Raw genomic sequence first — 26,262 nt, forward strand, 5'->3', positions numbered from 1 at the left:
TTTATGTTTAACAAACTATATTCTTTCCCAAATAGCAATCACTTAACTTTGTTCTTTAAAAATAGATTTACTTAGATTGTTAGATGACATCATCACCAAGTCAATGGGCATGAATTTGAGCAAACCTTGGGAGATATTGAAGGACAGGGAAGCCTGGAGTGCTGCAGTCCATGGGGTCACAAAGAGTAAGACATGACTTAGCAACTGAACAACAATTCCATATAATCCTGAAAAGATATCATATTCAAATAAATTTTAAGTGGTCATGAGATAAGTGAATAAGCCAATGTGAATTTTGGGGTTGATCAATAGCTGACTGGTTGCTACGTTTTTGGAGTATTCACACTCCATGAAAAATTAAAGTCTTATTGAGCATCTAAAACTCTAATGCACATATTAGCTATAATAGTTGCTGCTGCTGCTGCTACTAAGTTGCTTCAGACGTGTCCGACTCTGTGCGACCCCATAGACAGCAGCCCACCAGGCTCCACCATCCCTGGGATTCTCCAGGCAAGAACACTGGAGTGGGTTGCCATTTCCCTCTCCAATGCATGAAAGTGAAAAGGGAAAGTGAAGTTGCTCAGTCATGTCTGATTCTGTGCGATCCCATGGACTGCAGCCTACCAGGCTCCTCCATCCATGGGATTTTCCAGGCAAGAGTACTGGAGTGGGGTGCCATTGCCTTCTCCTAGCTATGATAGTACTTCATCAAAATTCCTGTGGAAAAAATGTGATTATTAGTTTTCTCTACAATCTAGATTACACTTGGTGAACTACTATCAGGAAGTTACTATGCCAGTATAGAAATGATATGGAGAATCTTGGTGAGAAACATCAACATTGACAAATGAACATAAATATTTAGATTTGTAATGTTTTGCTAACAGTGGTTTGAATCTGTGACCAGCATTGTTCTTACATTATTGTAGAACATAAATAAATGCCCTTAGATTTATTCCCTACCCTCTGCTTAGGAACAATGAAGGCATAAAATAGTAAAATGAAATGAACACATCTTTTTTGTTTATTCATTTATTCAATCAACAACTTTGTGGAGGCAAATGTACTGATCATTTTATCAGTTGTCTATTCATTATCCATTATCTTCCTTTACCTGGATAGCAGAATCTGCGTTTATGTTTTAGTACACACTTGTTGTTACTCAGGTAGGTGGTCCCATTCCCACTTCCAAAGGGTGAAGCCTAAACTTTAAACCAGTCAGAATAACCCCATCCTCCTTGTGAGTGGCTAGTCAATGAATGGGCTCATAATCCAATTGTTGCAACAGAGACATTGGAGGTAGCTCCTGGGAGACTTCTGTGAAAGGTTTCCTTATTCCTCAAAGAGCACTGGAAGAGAGGTCCGCTGTTTCCTCTGGACATTTTCTGGCCTGGCTTATAAGCCAGAAACCATTCTTCCAACTTGTGGATATAACCAACATTTTGAGAAAAGCAGAGTTCAGAGAATCATTGAGATTTGAGGCTCTTACAACCTCTGGACTCCTAGATATGTGAGATAATGAGTATTTTAATTTATGTGCCAGTTTGAGTTGAGCTTAGAGATTACTTATAGTCAAAAGCATCCTATCTAATATGGTTTATTCTGTACTTGCTTTAGGCTACTGATAGACTATAACAATGAATATGATGGTACCGGCCCTAGAGGTAGAATTAGGGAGTGGCTATACTCTTGGTGAGGGCATGGTGATTGCAGACTCCCTGGAATGGAATGAGAGAAAGCAGTGGTTTCGGGAGACAATGAATGAGTGTGGTTTGGTGTGTTTGGAGCCGAACACGCTCAAAGGGTGCACACTTCTCCCCATTTTTATGCAATGGGTGATAAAACTGGGGTTTCTAGTCTGACCCTGAACCAACAAATTAAATAGGTACAAATTGTTTCTAAGGATTTGCAATGCCCCAACTCTCCTAGGTTTGTTCAAGCTATCCTGCTTCCCCCTTCATGATGCTCTCTAGGGCTTGCTTTCTCCTTGTATTGTGTAGATATTCACTAGTTCTGTAGCAACTCTCTTTCTGAGTCATCTTTCTCTCATCTCCACTGATGTAATTAGTGAGAGGCAGCTGCTCTTAGGTGTACGTAAACTGAAGCCTTCTAAACACTCTCTCTTGTCTCATCTTCCAGTGAGCCTGACTGAGGGAATTTTAGGTCACAGTTCATCTTTTCTAGCTTTCCTAAGAATCTTGGTCTGCTTGGATGAGTGATCTAAGCGATTTGCATGTTATACTACAGTTTCAAATGGTCTGTATACATTTGATCTATTTGTGTTTTGGCTCATTTCCTCAAGTTTTTTTTTTTAAACAGATGTTTAATAATGAGTGTATAATATTTCCAGAATGCTAGTGTCTTTCTATTCCTGGAAGATCTAGCAGTACTTGGGTATATTCTATTTATCACAGATTACAGTAAGCATTTGATGAGAAACCTGTATATAATGCCTTACCAAGCAACTATCCAAAATACAATCTGAGTTTCCACCACGTAGCAAAAACTGAATAGCTGACAACTCTTACAAAGTAAATTTAAATAAAAATACATCTTCTGACAAAGTCATGCTTCATCATCTAAAAAGTAATGAAAATATTTATAAGAACATTTTCCACACTAAAATAAGCAAAACCATTTCAAGAAAGAGTGAGCTCATTCTTCTGTGCCATAAAGATACGTTATTTTTCCCTATCTCCCAGACAGGCAGCACATATTGCAAATTTGGTAAAGGGCACACGTGTGTGTATTTTAGGAAGGCATATTGATGTACAAAACTAGCAAGTCAAAATTTGAAAATTAAAATAATTATTTGTATGTTTAGTTTTAAATATTTGTAAAGAACTCTTTGAGTGGCAATACCTTTATTTTCAGGTAGTTTTCACAACATGCTTTGCCTCATGAAAGTTTAGTTGGTTCCTTTAATCAGGTTTAGGTATATATACATTTATTTATTCATTTATACATGCCATACTTTGTTCCAAAAACTATTTAGAGCACCACAAACCCTGTGGTAGTGCATATGAGAAATTAATGATTAAAATGAACTGGCATACATTCCTTATAATTTGGGCTCTTATGTGTTTCTGTTATCTCAGTGTAATATTAATTATCTCTCTTATGTCAACTTTGTTGAAAGAATTATATTTTACCAAATACTTAAAACCTCAAAAAAGTAACCTAAATAAGATTTCACTGCATGGTTGTGAAATTCATATACACTATATATCTAGTTGCTTCCCAGGTGGCTCAGTGGTAAAGAATCCGCCTGCCAGTGCAGAAGATGGGTTCCATACCTAGGCTGGGAAGATCTTCTGGAGAAGGAAATGGCAGCCCACTCCAGTATCCTTGCCTGAATATTCCCATGGACAGAGGAGCCTGGCAGGCCATAGTCCATGGGATCGCAAGAGTCTGACACCACTAGCACCTAAACAGCAACAATATATCTAGTTATGATCCAAAAAATGTAACCTATTTGGGGGAAAAAGTGTATATAAAAATGTCAAGAACATGGAATAAAGAGGGAAAAACATGAGAATGAAGATCTATTTTCACTGTACAAAAACAATTATTTCTCAATATTTTTAAAGTGTAGATTTTATTTCTAAGAATTGTATACATTTTAAACTGATCCAAATGAATGTATCATGTTCACTAACAGGAACACCATATATATGAACTTAGAAATCCTAAAAGTATACTGAAATTTTTCTTTTTTTTCCTCCTATAGAATTCCATGTATATTATTAAAATTGTTCCCAGTACTTAAGAATTTCATGTAAATTTAGGGCTATTGTAATTATAATATCAAACATGCAATAATATACTCCTTTAAATAACACATAATTATAGAATTTTTCAGAATTGTATATGTCATTTAATCTCTGGTCTAGGGGGTCTTTAAAGCCCCAAGGTTTTTCAACTCTGATACTACCAACCTTCTGAACTGGATCATTCTTGGTTGTGGGGGTGATATTGTGCATTTGGGGATATTTAGCAGCATCCCTGGTCTCTACACACTATATATCAGATTTCTCCCCAGAAGCAACAACTAAAAATATTGCTAGACATTGTCAAATGCTCCCTGGGGCACAAAATTGCTCCTCACTCAGAATCGCTCAAGGACAGTAAACAGAGTGGCCTGTGGGAATCTAAGTCAGAACATGTCGCTCTTCTGCTCGAAATCTCTAATGGCTCCCTATTATTTGCAGCTGAGTGCTTTCCGTAGCCTAAAGGCTCTGGACACGTAGGCTGCCAGCTTACCTCTCTGACCTCAATACCTCTTCTCTCCCTAACTCACCGACCCAACAGCACCATGCACCCTCTTATCTCTGGACCTATATGCACTGGAGAAGGAAATGGCAACCCGCTCCAGTGTTCTTGCCTGGAGAATCCCAGGGACGGGGGAGCCTGGTGGGCTGCCGTCTATGGGGTCGCACAGAGTCGGACACCACTGAAGTGACTTAGCAGCAGCAGCAGCAGTCTTCAAGTGCTCCTGCATAGATATTCTCATGGCTGACTCCCTTTTCCTCATCAAGAATTTGTTCAGCTATTACCTGCTCTGTGAGGTCTTCCTGACCAGCCCATTTGAAATATGACATTATCTCCCTGTTGGCACCCCCAATCTCCGTGCTTAATTTTTTTCCCATAGCATTTATCAATTGATTCCATAATATACAATTTACTGATTGTAGGTATTATTTGTTTTCTCTTTCCCTGCTAGAAAAAAAGTCAGGGTTTTGTCTGTTTTTTTCATCGCTATACCACTGAATTTAACACAGTGCTGGCACATAGTAGCTGCTCCATGAGTATTTGTTGAATGGAAAAATGTGTACATAAACTTTCTAATATTTTCTCATAAATATAATATTTCCATTTTGTCAGTGAATCACAAAAGTCATGTAATGGATCATAAATTATAAGTTTAGGGAGGGTAACTTGACAATATTTTACTTAGTACACTTTTCTGTTTCTTCAAAAATAGTTTCCAGGTTTTGTTTTTTCAGTTTCTGTTTTGTTTTGTCTTTTAAGCATCTGCCAAGCTGAACTTTTCTTTGCAAAGGTGCTAGTTAAGGTAAACAGAAGTTCACTTAACAGAAGCATGCTTTAGCTGAGTTAAGCAGGAAAGTAATATATTGAAATGATACTGGGTGAATATTAGGTAGTTTAGGAATCAAATGTAGAAAATTCTTAGGATCAAAGAAGCCGCGGCCACAGCCATATCACAGAGGTGGCTTGTACATGCACTGTTGACTTGCTGATCAGCAGGAGAAGCCCTCACCCGCGCTGCTGTTTTCCTGTCCCCATTCCTGCTGACACATATCCACTGCAGTGGGGAATGAATGTTGCTGTCTCCTTCTCTGCCACCACCAGATTTAACACAAAACTGTCGCTACCTCTTTGCATTACTTGTTTCTGATTTTTTTAAATTAATTTTTATTGGAGTATAGTTGCTTTACAATGTTGTGTTACTTTCTACTGTACAGCAAACTGAATCAGCTATACAGATACATATCTCCCCTCTCTTTTGGGTTTCCTTCCCATTTAGGCCACCACAGAGCACTGAGTAGAGTTCCCTGTGTAAAACACTGGGTTCTCATTAGTTACCTATTTTATACATAGCAGTGTATGTATGACAGTCCCAATCTCCCAATTCATCCCACCCCCTTTTTTCCCCCTCCCCACTTACTGTCCATACATGTGTCCTCTACATCTGTCTCAATTTCTCTTTGCAAATAAGATCATCTGTACCATTTTTTTTAGATTCCACATATATGCGTTAATAGGTGAAATTTGTTTTCTTCTTTCTAACTTACTTTACTCTGTCTCTAGATCCATTCACATCTCTACAAATGACCCTGTTTCTTTCTTTTTATGGCTGAGTAATATTCCAAGCCAGGCTTCAGCAATACGTGAACCATGAACTCCCTGATGTTCAAGCTGGTTTTAGAAAAGGCGGAGGAACCAGAAATCAAATTGCCAACATCTGCTGGATCATGGAAAAAGCAAGAGAGTTCCAGAAAAACATCTATTTCTGCTTTATTGGCTATGCCAAAACCTTTGACTGTGTGGATCACAATAAACTGTGGAAAATTCTGAAAGATGGGAATACCAGACCACCTGACCTGCCTCTTGAGAAATCTGTATGCAGGTCAGGAAGCAACAGTTAGAACTGGACATGGAACAGCAGACTGATTCCAAATAGGAAAAGGAGTACGTCAGGGCTGTATATTGTCACCCTGCTTATTTAACTTCTATGCAGAGTACATCATGAGAAATGCTGGACTGGAAGAAACACAAGCTGGAATAAAGATTGCCGGGAGAAATACCAATCACCTCAGATATGTAGATGATACCACCCTTATGGCAGAAAGTGAAGAGGAGCTAAAAAGCCTCTTGATGAAAGCAAAAGAGGAGAGTGAAAAAGTTGGCTTAAAGCTCAACATTCAGAAAACGAAGATCATGGCATCTGGTCCCATCACTCCATGGGAAATAGATGGGGAAACAGTGGAAACAGTGTCAGACTTTATTTTTTTGGGCTCCCAAATCACTGCAGATGGTGACTGCAGCCATGAAATTAAAAGACGCTTACTCCTTGGAAGAAAATTTATGACCAACCTAGATAGCATATTCAAAAGCAGGGACATTACTTTGCCAACAGGGGTCCGTCTAGTCAAGGCTATGGTTTTTCCCATGGTCATGTATGGATGTGAGAGTTGGACTGTGAAGAAGGCTGAGCGCCGAAGAATTAATGCCTTTGAACTGTGGTGTTGGAGAAGACTCCTGAGAGTCCCTTGGACTGCAAGGAGATCCAACCAGTCCATTCTGAAGGAGATCAGCCCTGGGATTTCTTTGGAAGGAATGATGCTAAAGCTGAAGCTCCAGTACTTTGGCCACCTAATGCGAAGAGTTGACTCATTGGAAAAGACTCTGATGCTGGGAAGGATTGGGGGCAGGAGGAGAAGGGGACGACAGAGGATGAGATGGCTAGATGGCATCATGGACTCGATGAACATGAGTCTGAGTGAACTCCGGGAGTTGGTGATGGACAGGGAGGCCTGGCGAGCTGTGATTCATGGAGTCGCAAAGAGTTGGACACAACTGAGTGACTGAACTGAACTGAATATTCCATTGTATATCTGTACCACATCTTTATCCATTCCTCTGTGGATGGACATTTAGGTTGCTTCCATGTCCTGGCTATTGTGACTAGTGCTGCAGGACACTTGGGTATGGGTGACTTTTGGAATTGTGATTTTCTCTGGGTTGCATTACTAGTTCTTGATTTGAAGTTCCGAGTGGTTATGTCAGATTGCATCCTAGCCTAGTCATGTGCCCACAAATTACCTGCCAGGAAATCTAGAAAAGCAAGTATTTTGCCTAATGAGGAGTAAATCCTAATACCTACCAAGGCTCATTAGATAAAGAATTCCTTGAATTGTGGGGAGGATGATTCAGTGCTGGGAAGCTAAACAATAATGACTAGTCTGTCCTATATTTAATAAGATAATGTTTAGAAAGATGAAAATCCAAAGAATAATACCAATAGCTATAGAATTCCTGGCAGACTCTGGAACTCTGGATACTGAACGGGGAGCTCAGGTATAGTTATAATCCTGTCACTAATAAGCTGATAATATTTAACAAATATTTGTCTAGAGCTCTGATTCCTCTTACATAATATGCATGCATGCTAAGTCAGGTCAGTCGTCTCCAACTCTTTGTGACGCTATGGGCTGTAAGCTTACCAGGGTCCTTGGGAATCCCAGAGTCCCAGGCAAGAATACTGGAGTATGTTGCCATGCCCTCCTCCAGGGGATCTTCCCAACTCAGGGACTGAACCCACATCTCTTACGTCTCCTGAACTGGCAGGTGAGTTCTTTACTACTAGTGCCACCTGGGAAGCCCCCTTATATGATATATGGGATATTTATTCTTCCTAACTAAGGGGTGTCATGATGAAGAAATTTGATGGCATATGTGAAGTACTGAACAAAGAAGCACATACGGTAAGCACAGAATGTATATTAAGGGCCTACTCTTTTTTAAAAAATTGTTTTTAACAGACTATATGTATCCCTATTCAGTTCAGTTCAGTTGCTCAGTCACGTCTGACTCTTTGCAACCCCATGAATCCCAGCACGCCACGCCTCCCTGTCCATCACCAACTCCCGGAGTTCACCCAAACTCATGTGCATCGAGTTGGTGATGCCATCCAGTCATCTCATCCTCTGTCGTCCCCTTTTCCTCCTGCCCCCAATCCCTCCCAGCATCAGAGTCTTTTCCAATGAGTCAACTCTTCACATGAGGTGGCCAAAGTACTGGAGTTTCAGCCTCAGCATCAGTCCTTCCAATGAACACCCAGGACTGATCTCCTTTAGAATGGACTGGTTGGATCTCCTTGCAATCCAAGAGACTCTCAAGAGTCTTCTCCAACACCACAGTTCAAAGGCATTAATTCTTCGGCGCTCAGCCTTCTTCACAGTCCAACTCTCACATCCATACATGACCATGGGAAAAACCATAGCCTTGACTAGACGGACCCCTGTTGGCAAAGTAATGTCCCTGCTTTTCAGTATGCTATCTAGGTTGGTCATAACTTTCCTTCCAAGGAGTAAGCGTCTTTTAATTTCATGGCTTCAATCACCATCTGCAGTGATTCTGGAGCCCAAAAAAATAAAGTCTGACACTGTTTCCACTGTTTCCCCATCTATTTCCCATGGAGTGATGGGACCAGATGCCATGATCTTCGTTTTCTGAATGTTGAGCTTTAAGCCAACTTTTTCACTCTCCTCTTTCACTTTCATCAAGAGGCTTTTTAGTTCCTCTTCACTTTCTGCCATAAGGGTGGTGTCATCTGCATATCTGAGGTGATTGATATTTCTCCCGGCAATCTTTATTCCAGCTTGTGTTTCTTCCAGTCCAGGGTTTCTCATGATGTACTCTGCATAGAAGTTAAATAAGCAGGGTGACAATATACAGCCTTGACGTACTCCTTTTCCTATTTGGAACCACTCTGTTGTTCCACAGAGTCTAACTGTTGTCCAGTTAGAACTGTTGGAAATGTTAGAACTGTTAGAACAGTTAGAACTGTTAGAACTGTTGTCCAGTTCTAACTGTTGCTTCCTGACCTGCATATAGGTTTCTCAAGAGGCAGGTCAGGTGGTCTGTTATTCCCATCTCTCTCAGAATTTTCCACAGTTTGTTGTGATCCACACAGTCAAAGGCTTTGGCATAGTCAATAAAGCAGAAATAGATGTTTTTCTGGAACTCTCTTACTTTGTTGATGATCCAGTGGATGTTGGCAATTTGATCTCTGGTTCCTCTGCCTTTTCTAAAACCAGCTGAAGTATCCCTATTATAATAGTTTAAAGAATTAGCTAATTCTATACATTAGCAACATTTCTGCACACTCTGCCCTTGTTTGTTAGCCCCCAGATGCAACAACTTTCAGTTTTATAAGTAATCTTTTATTGTTTAGCTGCATATCCCAAAGTCACATGCTGGTATTGCTGTCACTTGATTTTTCCCATTTAGACAATAGCTATTGAGTTTTCCACAAAAATGAAGATTCAATGCTTTGTCTTTCCTGCCTCCACTTACATATTTTCCATACACAAGCATACTTTCCATTTCCCCTTCCCCTAATGTGGCAGTGTTGTGATTTTGGTTAAATCAATATTCACTGGCTATGTTATTATGACAACCTGTGCTCTTCAGAGCTAAGCCATGTGTTAAGCTCCAGCTATTTTCCCTTTATTGTATTTCCTCTGCTTCCCAGGATTTTATTTTCCTTTGATTCGTTAAGTAGTTTTTTTGTTCTGGGTTGAATTGTTTCCCTCCCCCAAAGTTTATATGTTGAAGTTCTAGACCCCACTGTCTCAGAATGCGACTGTTTTTGGATATAGGGCCTTTATGAAAGTGAAAGTCACACAGTCATGTCCGATTCTGTGATCCCATGGACTGTAGCCCGCCAGGCTCCTCTGTCCATGGAATGGGTTGCCGTTTCTTTCTCCAGGGGATCTTCCTGACCCAGGGATTGAACCCAGGTCTCCTATGTTGCAGGCAGATTCTTAACCAATTGAGCTACTTAGGGAAGCTACTAGGACCTTTATAGAGGTAATGAAGTTAAGATGGGGACATTAGGGTGGGCCCTAATCCAGTGTGACTGATGTCATCGTAGAAGAGGAGATTAGCATACAGAGGGAGAGAAGAGAGAGAGCAAGAGTGAGAGTGAAAATCGGAGGGAGGAGAGAGAGGGTCAGAGGGGAAGAGATAGGGAGAAAGAGACGAGGAGGAGGAGAGAGAGAAAGAAAGAGAATAGACGTGTGCATACAGATAGAAAGTCATGTGAAGGTATCGGAAGGTGGCCATGTACAAGGAGAGAGGCCTCAAAATGTAACCAGTCTTGCCAGAACCTTGATCTTGGACTTTAGCCTCCAGAGCTATGAGGAAATAAATTTCTGTTGTTTAAGACACCCAGTCTGTGATATTTGTTATGCAACCCAAACAAATGAATATACTTTTTATTAGTTACTATTACTTATTCAACCCAAACTCTCTCCCAGTTGACCAAATCTATTCAATGAATCATTCAGTAGCTTTTGTTTCTTAAAGAAGTATACCCAGAACCTTCTGACGTGCTCCACTCTGGACTTCCTGCAATGTATCCCTCTGTGCACAATTTTAATCGCCCTTCATAGCCATACCAGGGACTCCCTTTGCCCCCTCTCGTTTCTTGTATTGTGTGTCTTACATTTTTCTGAACTGCATTCTCCAGTGGCTTTGTGAGAAAGTGTTCCATGTGGTAATTTTTTTTTTAAGATTGTGTATGCCTGCAATTGTGTATATTCAGTGTTCATATTTGGACAAATATTTTGGCTCATTGGGTTGGTAGAATTCTAAGCTAGAGATAAGGCATCACTCCACTGTTTTGTATTTTTTCAGTGTAACTTTCGAGGAATATGAAGCCATTCTTCGTTCTGATTCCTGATCCTTGAATATGATGTGTGTGTGCACATGTGAGCACATGTGTTCTGTCTGGAGGACAGTGTTCTGACATTTTACAGTGATGTGCTTTGGTGCAGGCCTGTTTTCAACCATTGTGGTGAGCTTGGGGAAATCACAGTCAAGAAACTCATATCTTTCCATTTGGGGAATTTTTCTTGGAGTGTACTGTTGATTTCTTTCTCTTTTATAAATGTCTACCATTCTCTTTCTGGAACTCCTACACAAATGTTGAACTACTGAACTGGCTCTCTAATTTTCTTTTATTTTCTCCATTTTCTATTTTTCTGGTCAGGTTGCTCTACTTGCCGAGAATTTCTTCAACATTCTCTTCCAACTCTTTTATTACATTTTAGACTACATTCATGTTTTTAATTTCCAAGGGCTCTTTTACCCCTCAAAATGTTATTATTATATTATCTTTATATATAACAGGATTAAACTATAAAGACCTGGCTGCCCACATTCTGAGAGCCAAGCTGGGAAAAGAAGGCTGGGAACCCTCAACAGAGAGTGTACATACATTCCCTTAATCTTTCAGTTTTCAGTGGGAACCTCCGTCTTTACATCTGTAGCGGCTACTTGACCAGGAACTCTTGTCTTAAAAGAGTTCCCTTAAAAGAGTCCCTCATTCCATCCAGGGAACGAATCTCTAGTCTTTTGAGGTGGTAGGGGAGAGGTCCAGTTGCCATGTGGTTATACTGGGAACATTATTGAGAAATAGAATTTCTCTGCTCAGTTAATCCTCTCCTCTTTATCCTCACATCCAGTCTTTGAGCCTTTTTAGAATTTTGTGGTATAAACATAAGATTGTTTTCTGGTTTAGAATTTGACTTTCTTGTTTCTATTAATTCTATTACCCCTAGATCATATACTTTCCAAAACCATACTGCTATGGTCTAATTTTCTGTTCTCCTTCTCTTTATGAATATACATCTTTTGAAACAGTTATTTTATTGTCATTTTAGATAAATATTTGGCTGGAAAAAATTAAATCGGTGTTTATAATATAAACTTTTAACCAGAAGTCATTTTCCTCGCCAGCAATCATGTGCATAATTCTTAAGTTTCCTTCCAAGTCTGTGATCTTGTTTTACAACAATAGACATTTTTTGAAGACACTCTTTATATTGATGGCATTATTCAGATTTAGTGAACATAGTCTCTAAAACTGATTTTACAAGCTGTATCCTAGGGAGCTATTATGGAACATAATTCGAGAGACACTCGGAAATCTTCTCAGAGCACAATACCTATTCAGACTGACCTGAAAGTCAGCAATTAGAGAGTCATCGATCACAATCCTCTAATTGAAAAGAAATAGCAGGGCTTCCCTGATGACTTCACAGTAAAGAATCTGCCTGCAATAGAGGAGACATGGGTTTGATCCCTGGGTCAGGACGATCCCCTGGAGAAGGAAATGGCAACCCATTCCAGTATTCTTGCCTGGAGAATCCCATGGACAGAGGAGCCTGGCAGGCTACAGTCCATGGTGTTACAAAAGAGTCAGACATGACTTTGTGACTAACAGGAATAGCAGCAACTACTAGCAGACAGTGTTCTAAGAGAAAGGGGTAAAATAGAGAACAAAATAATTTAAAGGAAACACCTTTGGGATGGCTATCTTAAGCCTTATCAACAATATAGCAGTTTACCTCTACCAATCTGCAGAAATGGGACTCTAGAGCATGTTGAAAGGGCTTGAAGTGGGGCGTTCAGGGGTAAGAAGATGCTGGGAAAAAGGAATGCTGAAAAGCAACGTGGAGGAAACCAAGAGCAAGTGCATTTACTTGCATATTACTTTGCTTCACACCAATGTTGGGAGGTTCTTTTAGTTTGGACTGATTGGCAATCAGATACATCTGTCTAGTTTCTGCTGGAAGGTCATTGATAAAACTGGAGAAAAACTTCCTAAGGGTTGGAGGCATGAGAGGACAGTGCCTGGGACCCAAAGTTAGCCTGAGATAGGGGTAGCCAGAATGGAGCAATTTTTGAGAGAAACCCAGATCCTTTGAGAGATTCAAGATTAGATCAGGTGGATGGGGCAAGTCAAGCCAGTGACTCAAGCTGCATCTGGGAATGGTAATAAAGTTCAGTGGTTCCCAGCAAGGACTCTGGAGTCTGGGCCAGACTTCAGTTCCTCTATATACTAGCTGTGTAGCCCTGTGAACAAGTTACTCAACCTCTCTGTGTCTGTCTTATTGCTTAAATAAGGTAATTTTATTTGTGCATGCATGCTAAATTGCCTCTGTCATGTCCGACTCTTTGCGACCCCATGGACTGTTGCCCGCCAGGCTCCTCTGTTCATGGGGTTCTCCAGGCAAGAATACTGGAGTGGGTTGCCATGTCCTCCTCCAGGGGATCTTCCTTACCCAGGTATCAAACCCACATCTCTTAAGTCTCCTATGTTGGCAGGCAGGTTTTTTTTAACCATTAGGGCCACCTGGGAAGCCCATATATCTATGTAAATATCACATATATATGTATCTTCAGAAGACATTAGTACTTTGCCATATGTGTATATATTTAGAATTATTATAGTTCTCTTCTTTTTTCTTATTTGATGCCAAATATTTTGGGGTACATTTTAAACATGTTTTTTGGTTATTGCTGACATAGTAGAAAAAAATGATTGTGGAATATTTTTTATTACTCCATATTTTCCATTACTCTAATAATATTTCCATTACTTAAAATTATACTCAAGTTAATGTCTTCTGGATGATTTATGTAGAAATTCCCCCAATTTAATGAACCACTTGATGCACTATATGCCAACTTTTGATCTGAGAATCAGACAGTCTTGGATTTGAACCCTTGCTCTGTTATCTTGAGAAAATGTTTAACTTCTCTAAGCCTCAGTTTCCTCCTAGGTAAAAAAATGAAATAAAACAAATACCATGGGCTACTGTAAGAGTCAGGTGACATTGGTGAAAACATCTAGCTTAGTTCCTGGGTCATAATAAATGTTTAAAAGATATGACTTTTCCCTTGAGTCTAAATCAGTAGTTCCCAATCAAGAATGACTTTGCAACCCCTCTCCCACATCACACATAGAAGGGGAATATGCGACAATGTTTGGAGACATTTTCTATTTTCACAACTGGGGTGTGTATGCTACTGACTTCTAGCAGATAGAAGTTAGGGATGCTGCCAACCATACTACAATCCACAGAGCAATTCCACCAACCCCAACAAAAATTTATCTGGCCTCAAATGTCGATAGTTGTAAAGATTATGAAGTTCTGCCCTAAAAGTATGCCTCCTTAATTTTAAAATCATGCTAGCATAAAAATTTCCCCACTAATGCATCAGTGGTTACCCATAAGAGCTTTATCTTAAACGTAAATGCTCTCCACTCTATCAAAAGTAATGGTTAGGGAGTAAATAGTAGCAGCTATTGTTTATTGACCGCTTGCTATGTGCCAAACCCTGAGCCAAGATATGTTGGTCTTGTTTAGTCACTAAGTCGCATCTGACTCTTTGCCACTCCGCGGACTGCAGTATGCCAGGTTTCCCTGTCCTTCACTATCTCCTGGAGTGTGCTCAAACTTATGGCCACTTAATCATGATGAGTGATGCCATCCAACCATCTCAGCCTCTGTCTCTCCCTTCTCCTCTTGCCCTTATTTTTTCCCAGAATCAGAGTCTTTTCCAATGAGTCGGCTCTTCACATCAGATGGCCAAAGTATTGGAGCTTCAGCATCGGTCCTACCAATGAATATTCAGGACTGAGTTCCTTTAGGATTGACTGGTTGGATCTCTGCTGTCCAAGAGACTATCAAGAGTCTCTTCATGGTCCATCTGTCACATCTGTACATGACTACTGGAAAAACTATGACCATGTGGGAATTTGTCAGCAAAGTGATGTCTCTGCTTTTGAATATGCTGTCTAGGTTTATCATATCTTTTCTTCCAAGGAGCAAACATCTTTTAATTTCATGGCTGCAGTCACTATCCACAGTAATTTTGGAACCCCAAATCTGTCACTGTTTCCACTTTTTCCCCATTTATTTGCCATGATGGGATTGGATCCCATGATCATAGTTTTTTGAATGATGAGTTTTAAGCCAGCTTTTCACTCTCATCAAGAGGCTCTTTAGTTCCTCTTTGCTTTCTGCCATTAGAGTGGTATCATCTGCATATCTGAGGTTCTGATATAATTTGTGAAATGTCACATTCTAATATAAATTTTATGGCAATCCTTAAAATTGGTAGTGTAGATTTTTTTAAGCGGAAAATTGTAATAATGTTTTACTTTAACAATGGTTTGAGTGTCAAAATAATCAGCAAGTCTTTCAGCTCCCATTCCTGGATCTTAACTTCAGCAACTTGGTACATTGCAATGTCTATAAGGTCCTATGAATTTTACCTTGGAACTCTCTCGCAATTTCCTCTACTTTGATCTTCTTCTACTGTCATTACTGTACTCTGGGATCTGTATATTCTTTTGAACTCTCTTGCTTTTTGAACTCTTCATTTGTTAATCTCTTGTCATTACTGTCTCTTCTAAACAGTACTCTTTCCTGCCATTTTCTTTGCAAAAAAAACTGGTCAATAACACTTCTCTGTACAAAATCTTTTAATAGTTTCCCAGGTTGTCATGATTTGGCTTTATCTCCTTTCACTCCATTTCCCCCAAATTATTTCATCCCAACAAGTAGTGCAATCTTAAAATCCCAATAATCATGGTTCAATGATGTTAACACTCTTGAGAAAATTATTATTCTATAATCAAGATGAAATCGTTTGAGTTTATTAGTATTCTTGTGTTAATGCATAATGCAAGAGAAATTAAAACCTCAACTAACTAGTAATGTTCTGTCAATGTTGGGCAGGCAACTGGAGGAAAAAAAAGAGAAGAAAAAGTCGTGATTTGCCCTGGTGTTCTCTTTCCATGCTGATGTTAAGTGTGGCTATCATTAGATTAGGGATTGGTGAGGGGAAGGACAAAAAGGTAATGAGTGGCTGTCAGGAGGTTAGCAGGAAGAGTGGAAGGGATAGGAAGCAACTGGGACCCACCCCTCACTGTGTCAATGGTCTTTCCTGCTTGGCACAAACTTGGCCCCTCTCAAAAAGCTGAAGTGAAGTTACTAGTGTTTCTCCTTCACAAGTGCTGATGTAATTAGGTACAGATCAAGTGGGCCTTAGAAAGCATCACTATGAACAAAGCTAGTGGAGGTGATGGAATTCCAGTAGAGCTATTTCAAATCCTGAAAAATGATGCTGTGAAAGTGCTGCACTCAATATGCCAGCACATTTGGAAACCTCAGCAGTGGCCACAGGACTGGAAAAGGTCAGTTTTCATTCCAATTCCAAAGAAAGGCAATGCCAAAGAATGCTCAAACTATCGCACAGTTGCACTCATCTCACATGCTAGTAAAGTCATGCTCAAAATTCTCCAAGCCAGGCTTCAGCAATACATGAACCGTGAACTTCCTGATGTTCAAACTGGTTTTCAAAAAGGCAGAGGAACCAGAGATCAAATTGCCAACATCCGCTGGATCATCGAAAAAGCAAGAGAGTTCCAGAAAAACATCTATTTCTGCTTTATTGACTGTGCCAAAGCCTTTGACTGTGTGGATCACAATAAACTGTGGAAAATTCTGAAAGAGATGGGAATACCAGACCACCTGATCTGCCTCTTGAGAAATCTGTATGCAGGCCAGGAATCAACAGTTAGAACTGGACATGGAACAACAGAGTGGTTCCAAATAGGAAAAGGAGTACGTCAAAGCTGTATATTGTCAACCTGCTTATTTAACTTATATGCAGAGTACATCATGAGAAACGCTGGACTGGAAGAAGCACAAGCTATAATCAAGATTGCCAGGAGAAATATCAATAACCTCAGATATGCAGATGACACCACCCTTATGGCAGAAAGTGAAGAGGAACTAAAAAGCCTCTTGATGAAAGTAAAAGAGAAGAGTGAAAAAGTTGGCTTAAAGCTCAACATTCAGAAAACGAAGATCATGGCATCTGGTCCCATCACTCCATGGGAAATAGATGGGGAAACAGTGGAAACAGTGTCAGATTTTACATTTTGGGGCTCCCAAATCCCTGCAGATGGTGACTGCAGCCATGAAATGAAAAGACGCTTAGCCCTTGGAAGAAAAGTTATGACCAAGCTAGATAGCATAATCAAAAGCAGAGACATTACTTTGCCGACTAAGGTCTGTCTAGTCAAGGCTATGGTTTTTCCAGTAGTCATGTATGGATGTGAGAGTTGGACTGTGAAGAAAGCTGAGTGCTGAAGAATTGATGCTTTCGAACTGTGGTGTTGGAGAAGACTCTTGAGAGTCCCTTGGACTGCAAGGAGATCCAACCAGTCCATTCTGAAGGAGATCAGCCCTGGGATTTCTTTGGAAGGAATGATGCTAAAGCTGAAACTCCAGTACTTTGGCCACCTAATGCGAAGTGTTGACTCATTGGAAAAGACTTTGATGCTGGGAGGGATTGTGGGCAGGAGGAGAATCGGACGACAGAGGATGAGATGGCTGGATGGCATCACTGACTCTATGGACACGAGTCTGAGTGAACTCCGGGAGTTGGTGATGGACAGGGAGGCCTGGCATGCTGCGATTCATGGGGTTGCAAAGAGTCGGACACGACTGAGCGACTGAACTGAATTGAACTGAAGACTGAGAGGCAATGAGGTTGAGCAGGACATGTGCATTTTATAGATTCATAATTTAGGACTGCTGCAAATATAAGAAAAAAATTCAATTCGCTAAGGAAACCCATTTTCAAACTTTGAATATAAATCTAAAATACCTTTTCTGAGTTATGAGAGGGCATGAGTAAAATTTCTAATAAATCCTCACTAAGTCAGATAAGTTGGCATCTGTCTACTGAATCAACCCATCAAAAGTTAAAACATTTTTATTTAACTGATGACAGTATTTCCTGTGATAGATTTTAATAAACATATAAAACTAATTTACAATCATGAGCACTTATTTCTGTATATATAAACCAGTAAGCACTTGGTCAAAACTGTTTCATGAGATTCTTCTCCCTGCTACATCCTGTATTAAGCTGTAAAGTGAGGATTATTCACATTTAACTTAAGCACTGCTTTTAGAACTTATCTGCCCCACCCTGTGACTCTACCATGTCTCATCCTCATAACTCAAACAAATCTGTCAAATTTTATCAGGGTTATAAAGTCAATATATATATATTTTAAGTAGTGGGATTCTCCTTGCAGGGTAACAAACATTTCTGAATTCAGATCAGAGCTAAAAACTCCTATTATGTACTGTAATGGTTCATTAAAGGAATTATCAAGAGTGCTTTTGACTATTTCCAATTCATATCGCACACCAAATTTCTAATCTCATCTTGAAAGTAAGATCCCACTTCACCATGTAGTTATGAGAATGGAAAGATGGGAAGGATCAGAGACTGAGGAAACATGGTTTCTTTCCTTAAGGAAGACACAAAACCAGTGATCAAGTGATTGCACAAGTCTAAGAAAGTGTTGGATGTGCTCAAGAAAAGGAAGGTTCATGGGATTCGGAGTTATCAGGAAAGGACTTATTAAAGAAAGATGAGCTGTAAAGTAAGAGGATTGTGCTGTACCTTGTCTGCTCCTTGGAAATGGTGGCCAGTTGAGCTGTTAGCCCTGGGTCTGATCTCCTGAATGTATTCGGATTACAGAGTGCTTGGCTCAACTGAGATCTGTTGACACGAAGGACAGAGAGCCCAAGAAGATGACATGGCTCATAGACTGGGGCATAAAGAAAGAGAATTCAGAATTAGGCCTTATGGGGCGGGGGCGGGGGGGGGGACAGTGGTGAGAAAGGGAAGGTATATCTCAGCGGAAGGGCAGGTGGGTGGCATGTAGAGCATTTAACTACTGAATTAAACCATCGCTAAGGAAATCTGACTCAAAGTCCTGGAGCAGGTGGAAGTTTAGAGAAACAAAATGTGGGTCAAAATGTGGGAAACAAAATGTAGAGAAACAAAGCAAGAAGACAGCGGTGAGATGCAAAGAGATCAAAGAATGGTCTCAGTGAATCTCTGGAGCAGTGGAAACGTGTTGTGGCAGCCTGCTCAGGCATGGTGGGAGAGGCATTGCCAGCCTAGGGCAGATCCTTGAGAATAATCAGAAATGTACCAGGAAGAAAAGCCATTCAGGCAAAGAGAAATCATGACTCATACACAGATGCAGAAACAGCTTAGCATTATCTGAGGAGGGAGCCCTTGGCACATAATAGCCACTTAATAATATGTGATGGTGAATCAGTGGATTTATGGAGCAAAATCCAGTGCTATGACATGGAGCAGAACTATAGGAAAGGTTGTCAAAGCAAAGGGCTGCAAAAGATTCCAGAAGCTTTGAAAACCACACAGTTTAGAGGAGATGTGGTAAGAAAAGTTTGTATTAAGTCAGCTAGACCAGTTCATTCACTCAGTTCTGTCTGACTCTTTGTAGCCCCATGGATTGCAGCACGCTAGACTTCCCTGTCCATCACCACCTTCCAGAGCTTTCTCAAACTCATGTCCATTGTGTCGGTGATGCCATCCAACCATCTCCTCCTCTGTCATCCCCTTCTCCTCCTGCTTTCAATCTTTCCAAGCATCAGGGTCTTTTCCAAGAAGTCAGTTCTTACTACCAGATGGCCAAAGTATTGGAGTTTCAGCTGTAACATCAATCTTTCCAGTGAATATTCAGGACTGATCTCCTTTAGGATGGACTGTTTGGCTCTCCTTGCAGTCCAAGGGGCTCTTAAGAGTGTTCTCCAACACCACAATTCAAAAGCATCAGCTCTTTGGCACTCAGCTTTCTTTATAGTCCAACTCTCACGTCCATATATGACTACTGGAAAAACCATAGCTTTGACTAGACAAACCTTTGGTGGCCAAGTAACATCTCTGTTTTTTAATATGCTGTCTAGGTTGTTCATAGCTTTTCTTCCAAGGAACAAGTGTCTTTTAATTTCATGGCTATAGTCACCATGAGTGATTTTGGAGCCAAGAAAATAAAGTCTCTCACTGTTTCCATTGTTTCCCCATCTATTTGCCATGAACTGAGGACCAGATGCCATGATCTTAGTTTACTGAATGTTGAGTTTTAAGCCAACCTTTTCATTCTCCTCTTTCACTTTCATCAAGAGGCTCTTTATTTCTTCTTTGCTTTCTGCCATAAGGGTGGTGTCATCTGCATATCTGAGGTTATTGATATTTTCCCCTGCAATCTTGATTCCAGCTGGTGCTTCTTCAGTCCAGCGTTTCTCATGATGGACTCTGCATATGAGTTAAATAAGCAGGGTGACAGTATACAGCCTTGATGTATTCCTTTCCCGATTTAGAACCAGTCTGTAGTTCCATGTCCAGTTCTAACTGTTGCTTCCTGACCTGCATACAGATTTATCAGGAGGCAGGTCAGGTGGTCTGGTTTCTTTCAGAATTTTCCACAGTTTATTGTGATCCACACAGTCAAAGGGTTTGGTATAGTCAATAAAGCAGAAGTAAATGTTTTTCTGGAACTTTCTTGCTTTTTCGATGATCCAACGGATGTTGGCAATTTGATCTTTGGTTCCTCTGCCCTTTCTAAATCCAGCTTGACCATCTGGAATTTCACAGTTCACGTACTGTTGAAGCCTGGCTTGGAGAATTTTGAGCATTACTTTACTAGCGTGTGAGATGAGTGCAATTGTGCGGTAGTTCGAGCATTCTTTGGCATTGCCTTTCTTTGGGATTGGAATGAAAACTGACCTTTTCCAATCCTGTGGCCACACACTTTTTAATCACATGTACCTTCAAAGGCAATTCAGTAGCCGAGGCAAGAAGTTGCAGATAATTAATAAAAACAGCAAAAGTTAGCTCCTAACTACATTCATATATGTGATATAATTATTTATAATTTTTGTAGAAAGTATATTGTTCTCTAACTCTCATTTTCAGCTCCATGGAATAACATTTCTAACCAGAAACTATTGTCTGGCAGAGCTATATCTAAACAACAATGCAATATTTGATATAGAAGGTATGTCTTAAATTTTCTCTTTTAATTGAATAGATTTTCAATTAAATAATAACTCTCAACTACGGTATTGCTGAGGAGGACATGGCAACCCACTCCAGTATTGTTGCCTGTAGAATCGCATGGACAGAGAAGCCTGGTGGACTGCAGTCCATAAGAGCTACAGTACAAAGAGTTGGACAGAACTGAAGCGATTTAGCACATACTCAGGCATAGTATTGCTAATGGGGTGGAAAAATCTGTTTTAACATTTCCATTGAAAATATATGATAGAAACTGTTTAATTTTTAATGTTCTTATGTATATGTCATTTAAGTTGTGCTGTTTGATTATGGTTTTAGCTCAATAGTATCATATGTCTTATCCAAAATGTTAAAGAATCTTTTTTTTAACATAAAAATTTCGCCATTCTACTGCATCATTGGATACAAACTAGATATTGTGGAAGAAAATTTTTTAACAATGTTTGGGAGCATAAATAAAAATAATGACTTCATAAATAATCTTAAATGGGTTTACTGGTTATATTTTTCCTCAGTAAAATCTGTATTTCACTCTGAGTTAATGTATCTGCAACAATCTCTATACTGATAATTACAAGCCAGGTATTACAGTACTTGCTATACTATTATCATGAGATACAAAGAGGTGTAGTACAAAACATTTTTCTTCATTTAAAAAAATGTTCTAAATCTTACACAAATATTTTATTTTTTTCAGGTCTGCACTATTTGCCTTCATTGCATATACTCCTGCTACATCACAATGAGTTAATAAACCTTGACGCAACAGTAAAAGAATTAAAGGGAATGCTAAATCTGAAGACCCTAAGTATTAATCTGCATTTTATATGTCCATAACTTAAAAGTGATAACACACTATTTCATGTTTTTAATTTAAATTAGATCAGTGTTTTTAACAAAACTACTTAGATGTTCCTGAAAACAAGACTAGATCTTAATCTCTTTAAAAATACATTTTCAAAAGAACAATAGGTAGAAAAAACTTTTGTGAAATGATACAGTATGAAAATGACAAAAGTGACCAAAAAAAAGTGTTACATGTTACATCTGTGTTTTTGGTTTTTACCTCAAAAGGAAGTTTTGGCATTTATTATATGATTCCACTTGTTCATATAAATGTCCAGAATGGGTACATTGATCAAGATAGCAACAGTGAGAGGTAACTGTTTTAAAATAGATTAGTGTTTAACCCAGGGTTGGGGATGAGGGTCTGTGGAGTAATAGCCTGGCATTTCTTTTTGGGGTGATGAAAATGTTCTGAAACTGAAGGTGGTAATGGTTGCACATCATGCAAAATACCAACCTGGAGGAAGCACAAGCTGGAATCAAGATTGCTGGGAGAAATGTCAGTAACTTCAGATATGCAGATGACACCACCCTTATGGCAGAAGTGAAGAGGAGCTAAAGAGCCTTTTGATGAAAGTAAAAGAGAAGAGTGAAAAAGTTGGCTTAAAACTCAACATTCAAAAAATGAAGATCATGGCATCCAGTCCCATCACTTCACAGCAGATAGATGGGGAAACAATGGAAACAGTGACAGACTATGTTCTTGGGCTCCAAAATCCCTGCAGATGGTGACTGCAGCCATGAAATTAAAAGACGCCTACTCCTTGGAAGAAAAGTTATGACCAGCCTAGACAGCATATTAAAAAGCAGAGACATTACTTTGCCAACAAAGGTCAATTTAGTCAAAGCTGTGGCTTTTTCAGTAGTCACATATGGATGTGAGAGTAGGACCATAAAGAAAGCTGAGTGCCGAAAAATTAATGCTTTTGAACTGTGGTGTTGGAGAAGACTGTGGTGTTGGAGAGGACTCTTGAGAGTCCCTTGGACTGCAAGGAGATCAAACAAACCAGTCCATCCTAAAGGAAACCAGTCCTGAATATTCATTGGTAGGACTGATGCTGAAGCTGAAGCTCCAATATTTTGGCTACCTAATTTGAAGAACTGACTCATTGGACAAGACCCTGATGCTGGGAAAGATTGAAGGCAGGAGGAGAAGGTGACAACAGAGGATGAGTTAGTTGGATGGCATCATTCACTCAATGGACATGAGTTTGAGCAAACCCTGGGAGATAGTGAAGGGCAGGGAAGCCTAGCGTGCTGCAGTCCATGGGGTCACAAAGAGTCGAACACAACTGAGTGACTGAACAACAACAATGATTGCACAATTCTGTGAATATACTAAAAACTATGAATTGTGTATTTAAAATTAGTGAAGCCTGTCATATGGACATTATATTAAAAAAGCTGACACCAACCCACCCCCCACAAAACAGCATATTTTAATGGAAGTTTTCCATTGGGTGAACCACAAACTTAATTCATAGATAACCAGGAACTGGCCTCAGTATTTGAAGAAAGTGTGAGATGGGTTGCAAAAATAAATAATACGCAGTTCCTACTCTCAATAAGCTTATAGTGTTGAACAGTAAATAAACTGGTGAGTGAGTGAGTGAGTGAAGTCGCTCAGTCGTGTCCAACTCTTTGCAACCCCATGGACTGTAGCCTGCAAGGCTCCTCTGTCCATGAAATTTTCCAGGCAAGAGTACTGGAGTGGGTTGCCATAAACTGTTACTTGATGGCAGTTCAGAACAAACATTTCTAGGTGGACCAAGGGAAAAGAGTCAGAGCAGTGAATGGGTTTTCAGATTTCAGAGTTTGAAACTTCTTTATACGGCGTCAAAAAATAGATGTTTTCTTTCCCCCTATTTATTTTGTATTATTTTCTCAGAATTGCCTGAGACAGTGCTTTAAATATGTGTAAACTGCTATTGTCGGTGGAGGTCTCGATCAGATCAATACATAGTTATTAAAGTTTTCAAATATTTTCAGTGTCGATTAGTTGTATCTACTGTAAGGAGAAATTATTTAAGTGCTTATAGGTAGGTTCTTTAAATCTAACTATTAGGATTTCCCGAAGTTCATGGGAATTCAGTGCTCATTTGAGATGTGATGAGGTCTGTTAAAGACTTATCAGGATTGACGTGCATATTTGTATCTGGCCCTTCAGTGCTGAACAGATGCTTCTGTGATTAAGAGGCTGATTATGCAAGATCTACTCTACCTTACCTTCACTCTTCTGTAAAATGGGCTAATAGCTACCTCTCAGGATTGCTTCAAATATTAAACTAATTCTGTAAAATATGTGGGGTTTTTTTTCCTTTCTTTTTTCTTTCTTTTGGCTGCTCTATGTGGCCTGTGGGGTCTCACAGTTTCCTGACCAGGGACTGAACCCAGATGTAACAACAAAAATATTATTTTACTATGGATTGTGTAAAGTTAGATAATGAATTAAGATGCACATGGTCTAGAAATTCTGTTTACTGGTAAGGAGTTTTTTTTTTTTAATTGACATTTTAAATAATAATCATTATAATAACAACATGTTTGGAAAATACTTTCTTATAATATTCTCATTTAAATCTTTATAACAATCCAATGACGTGATTATCATGATGTGATTAGAATTATTCCCTCTATAATGATGGAAATGCAGGGCTCAGAGCGTTAACTAGACTACTAAGGAATGTTAAAATTTAAACTCATACTGTGCTTCTTTTGTTTATCATTCATTCATTCAATAAATATTTATCATGCATTCACTGAGTGATACTCTTCTAGATGGGGACATAAAGGCGAACAAGAAAGACCCCATCTGGATCTGTATGGAGCTTACAGTTTTCTAACAGTCAACCTATGTATTTCCTGGAAACCTGAGGGCCCTGAATGCAAAACTAATCAGATAAGTTGCCAAATATAAGAGCTTAATAATTTAAGCAAATTTATTTTACAAGGCAAGATTTGGAGGTTAGCAATCAAGGTTGCCATCATAGTCAACAAGGTTATGCCCTAAACAGAAGTGCCTGGTGGGGGCAGGGGGCCAGGCTGGGGTATGAATGGAGTCTGAAATTCAATTCAGTGCCTGCCTCCCATACAAAGCCTCTCTGTGGGTACAGAGTAGTGTCATCCCTGAGGTGGGGTGCAGGATTGCCTTTTCCTGCTCTCTGAAAGTCTGTCCGCTCAGCCTGGTAGGGTAAGGTCCATACCATTGTCTGTCACAACGTTTTAAGTGACCTCTACTTAAAATCATAGTGATGTAATTCGTTATATAAATAGTTATAACTGAGACTCTTAGAGGGATTTTTTTTAATAGAGAAAATGCTGTATATAATTGCCCCCCCAAAATATTTTCTGAAAAATTTTAGTACCAAATAAGCAGTTTGAACCCTTACCCCATTTTGGTTAAAGATATTATATATTAAAAGAAAAGTTGGCATTTACTAGCCACTAATTATATTTGTGCAGTAATGTCCCCAAATTAAGTTTCTATAAGGTTCATTTGCAATCACAGAATAGACTCAGCTCATTAACTAAAATGAGAAATCCCTGTATTTTCAAGTGTTAAGAATTTTGTCTTTTCAAGTTGTAAAACTGTATAAAATGCTGAAATGTTATTATTCCACTTCAATTACTAGTTCTTTAGAGGGTGAGAAAATAGCCTGGAGGGTAAACCTCTAATCCATTTCAGCACTGCACCCTCCACTGGCATTTATAAAGAGAACTGCCAAGAGATTGCCCAGGATTGCTCCCATGGCTGGGAGCTTCAGGGAGGCCTAAAACTGCTACAGAGTGTGAGGTCCTGGAAACTGGAATTCCTGACTTCCAGGCTGAGTCAGGAGGGACACACCTTTTCTCTCCAGGCAGTCTACCCTTCCACACCCTTCTCTCTTGCTCCATTTTCCTCTTTCCTTCTCTCCTCCAAACTCTTTCTAAATCTGTACTGATGTCGAAGACCTGCTTTGTTGCTGCAGACTTTCACTGACCTTCAGCCTTCCTGCCTCTTTGCCTACATGGAAAAAAACATTCCAACAGCAACAAAATGCTGAACCCATTCTGTTTCTAAATCTTTAGTCTCCCCATTTCTAATTGTCTCTGTGTTTCATGAAGCTCCACTATTAGAAAGTATATTTGGACTCCCACATTCCAGAATTGTTAAGACTTGCTTTCCTTGCAGTCTTTAAAGATTCACCATTGAAGACAGGAAATGCCCCTTCTCAAAGGTGCGATCTCCAGCTTTTACAGATTCTGCTCTTAAGCATATCCTGTCCTGCCCTTCCCCAGTTGGCCGCAGTCCACTGCTGATGGCAAATAGTCAGGGAGTGAAGAGGGATGCTGAGAGGTCATTGTGGGATCATGGTCTCAATGGTCTCTTATATTTATTTACTTGGCTAAGTC

General features: G+C 39.6%; 1 protein-coding gene across 1 annotated transcript in view; it reads left to right on the top strand.

The window, feature by feature from the left end:
• The window catches only part of LRRC72 (leucine rich repeat containing 72), a 60,758-nt gene that overhangs the window by 21,242 nt on the left and 13,254 nt on the right, over positions 1-26,262 (top strand). The window contains exons 4-5 of the mRNA XM_068973475.1: positions 20,923-21,004; positions 21,722-21,832. Coding sequence (XP_068829576.1) covers positions 20,923-21,004; positions 21,722-21,832 — 193 coding nt within the window. The remainder of the gene's footprint in view (positions 1-20,922; positions 21,005-21,721; positions 21,833-26,262) is intronic.

Source organism: Capricornis sumatraensis, chromosome 5 (genome assembly GCF_032405125.1).
Source record: "Capricornis sumatraensis isolate serow.1 chromosome 5, serow.2, whole genome shotgun sequence".
NCBI lineage: Eukaryota > Metazoa > Chordata > Mammalia > Artiodactyla > Bovidae > Capricornis > Capricornis sumatraensis.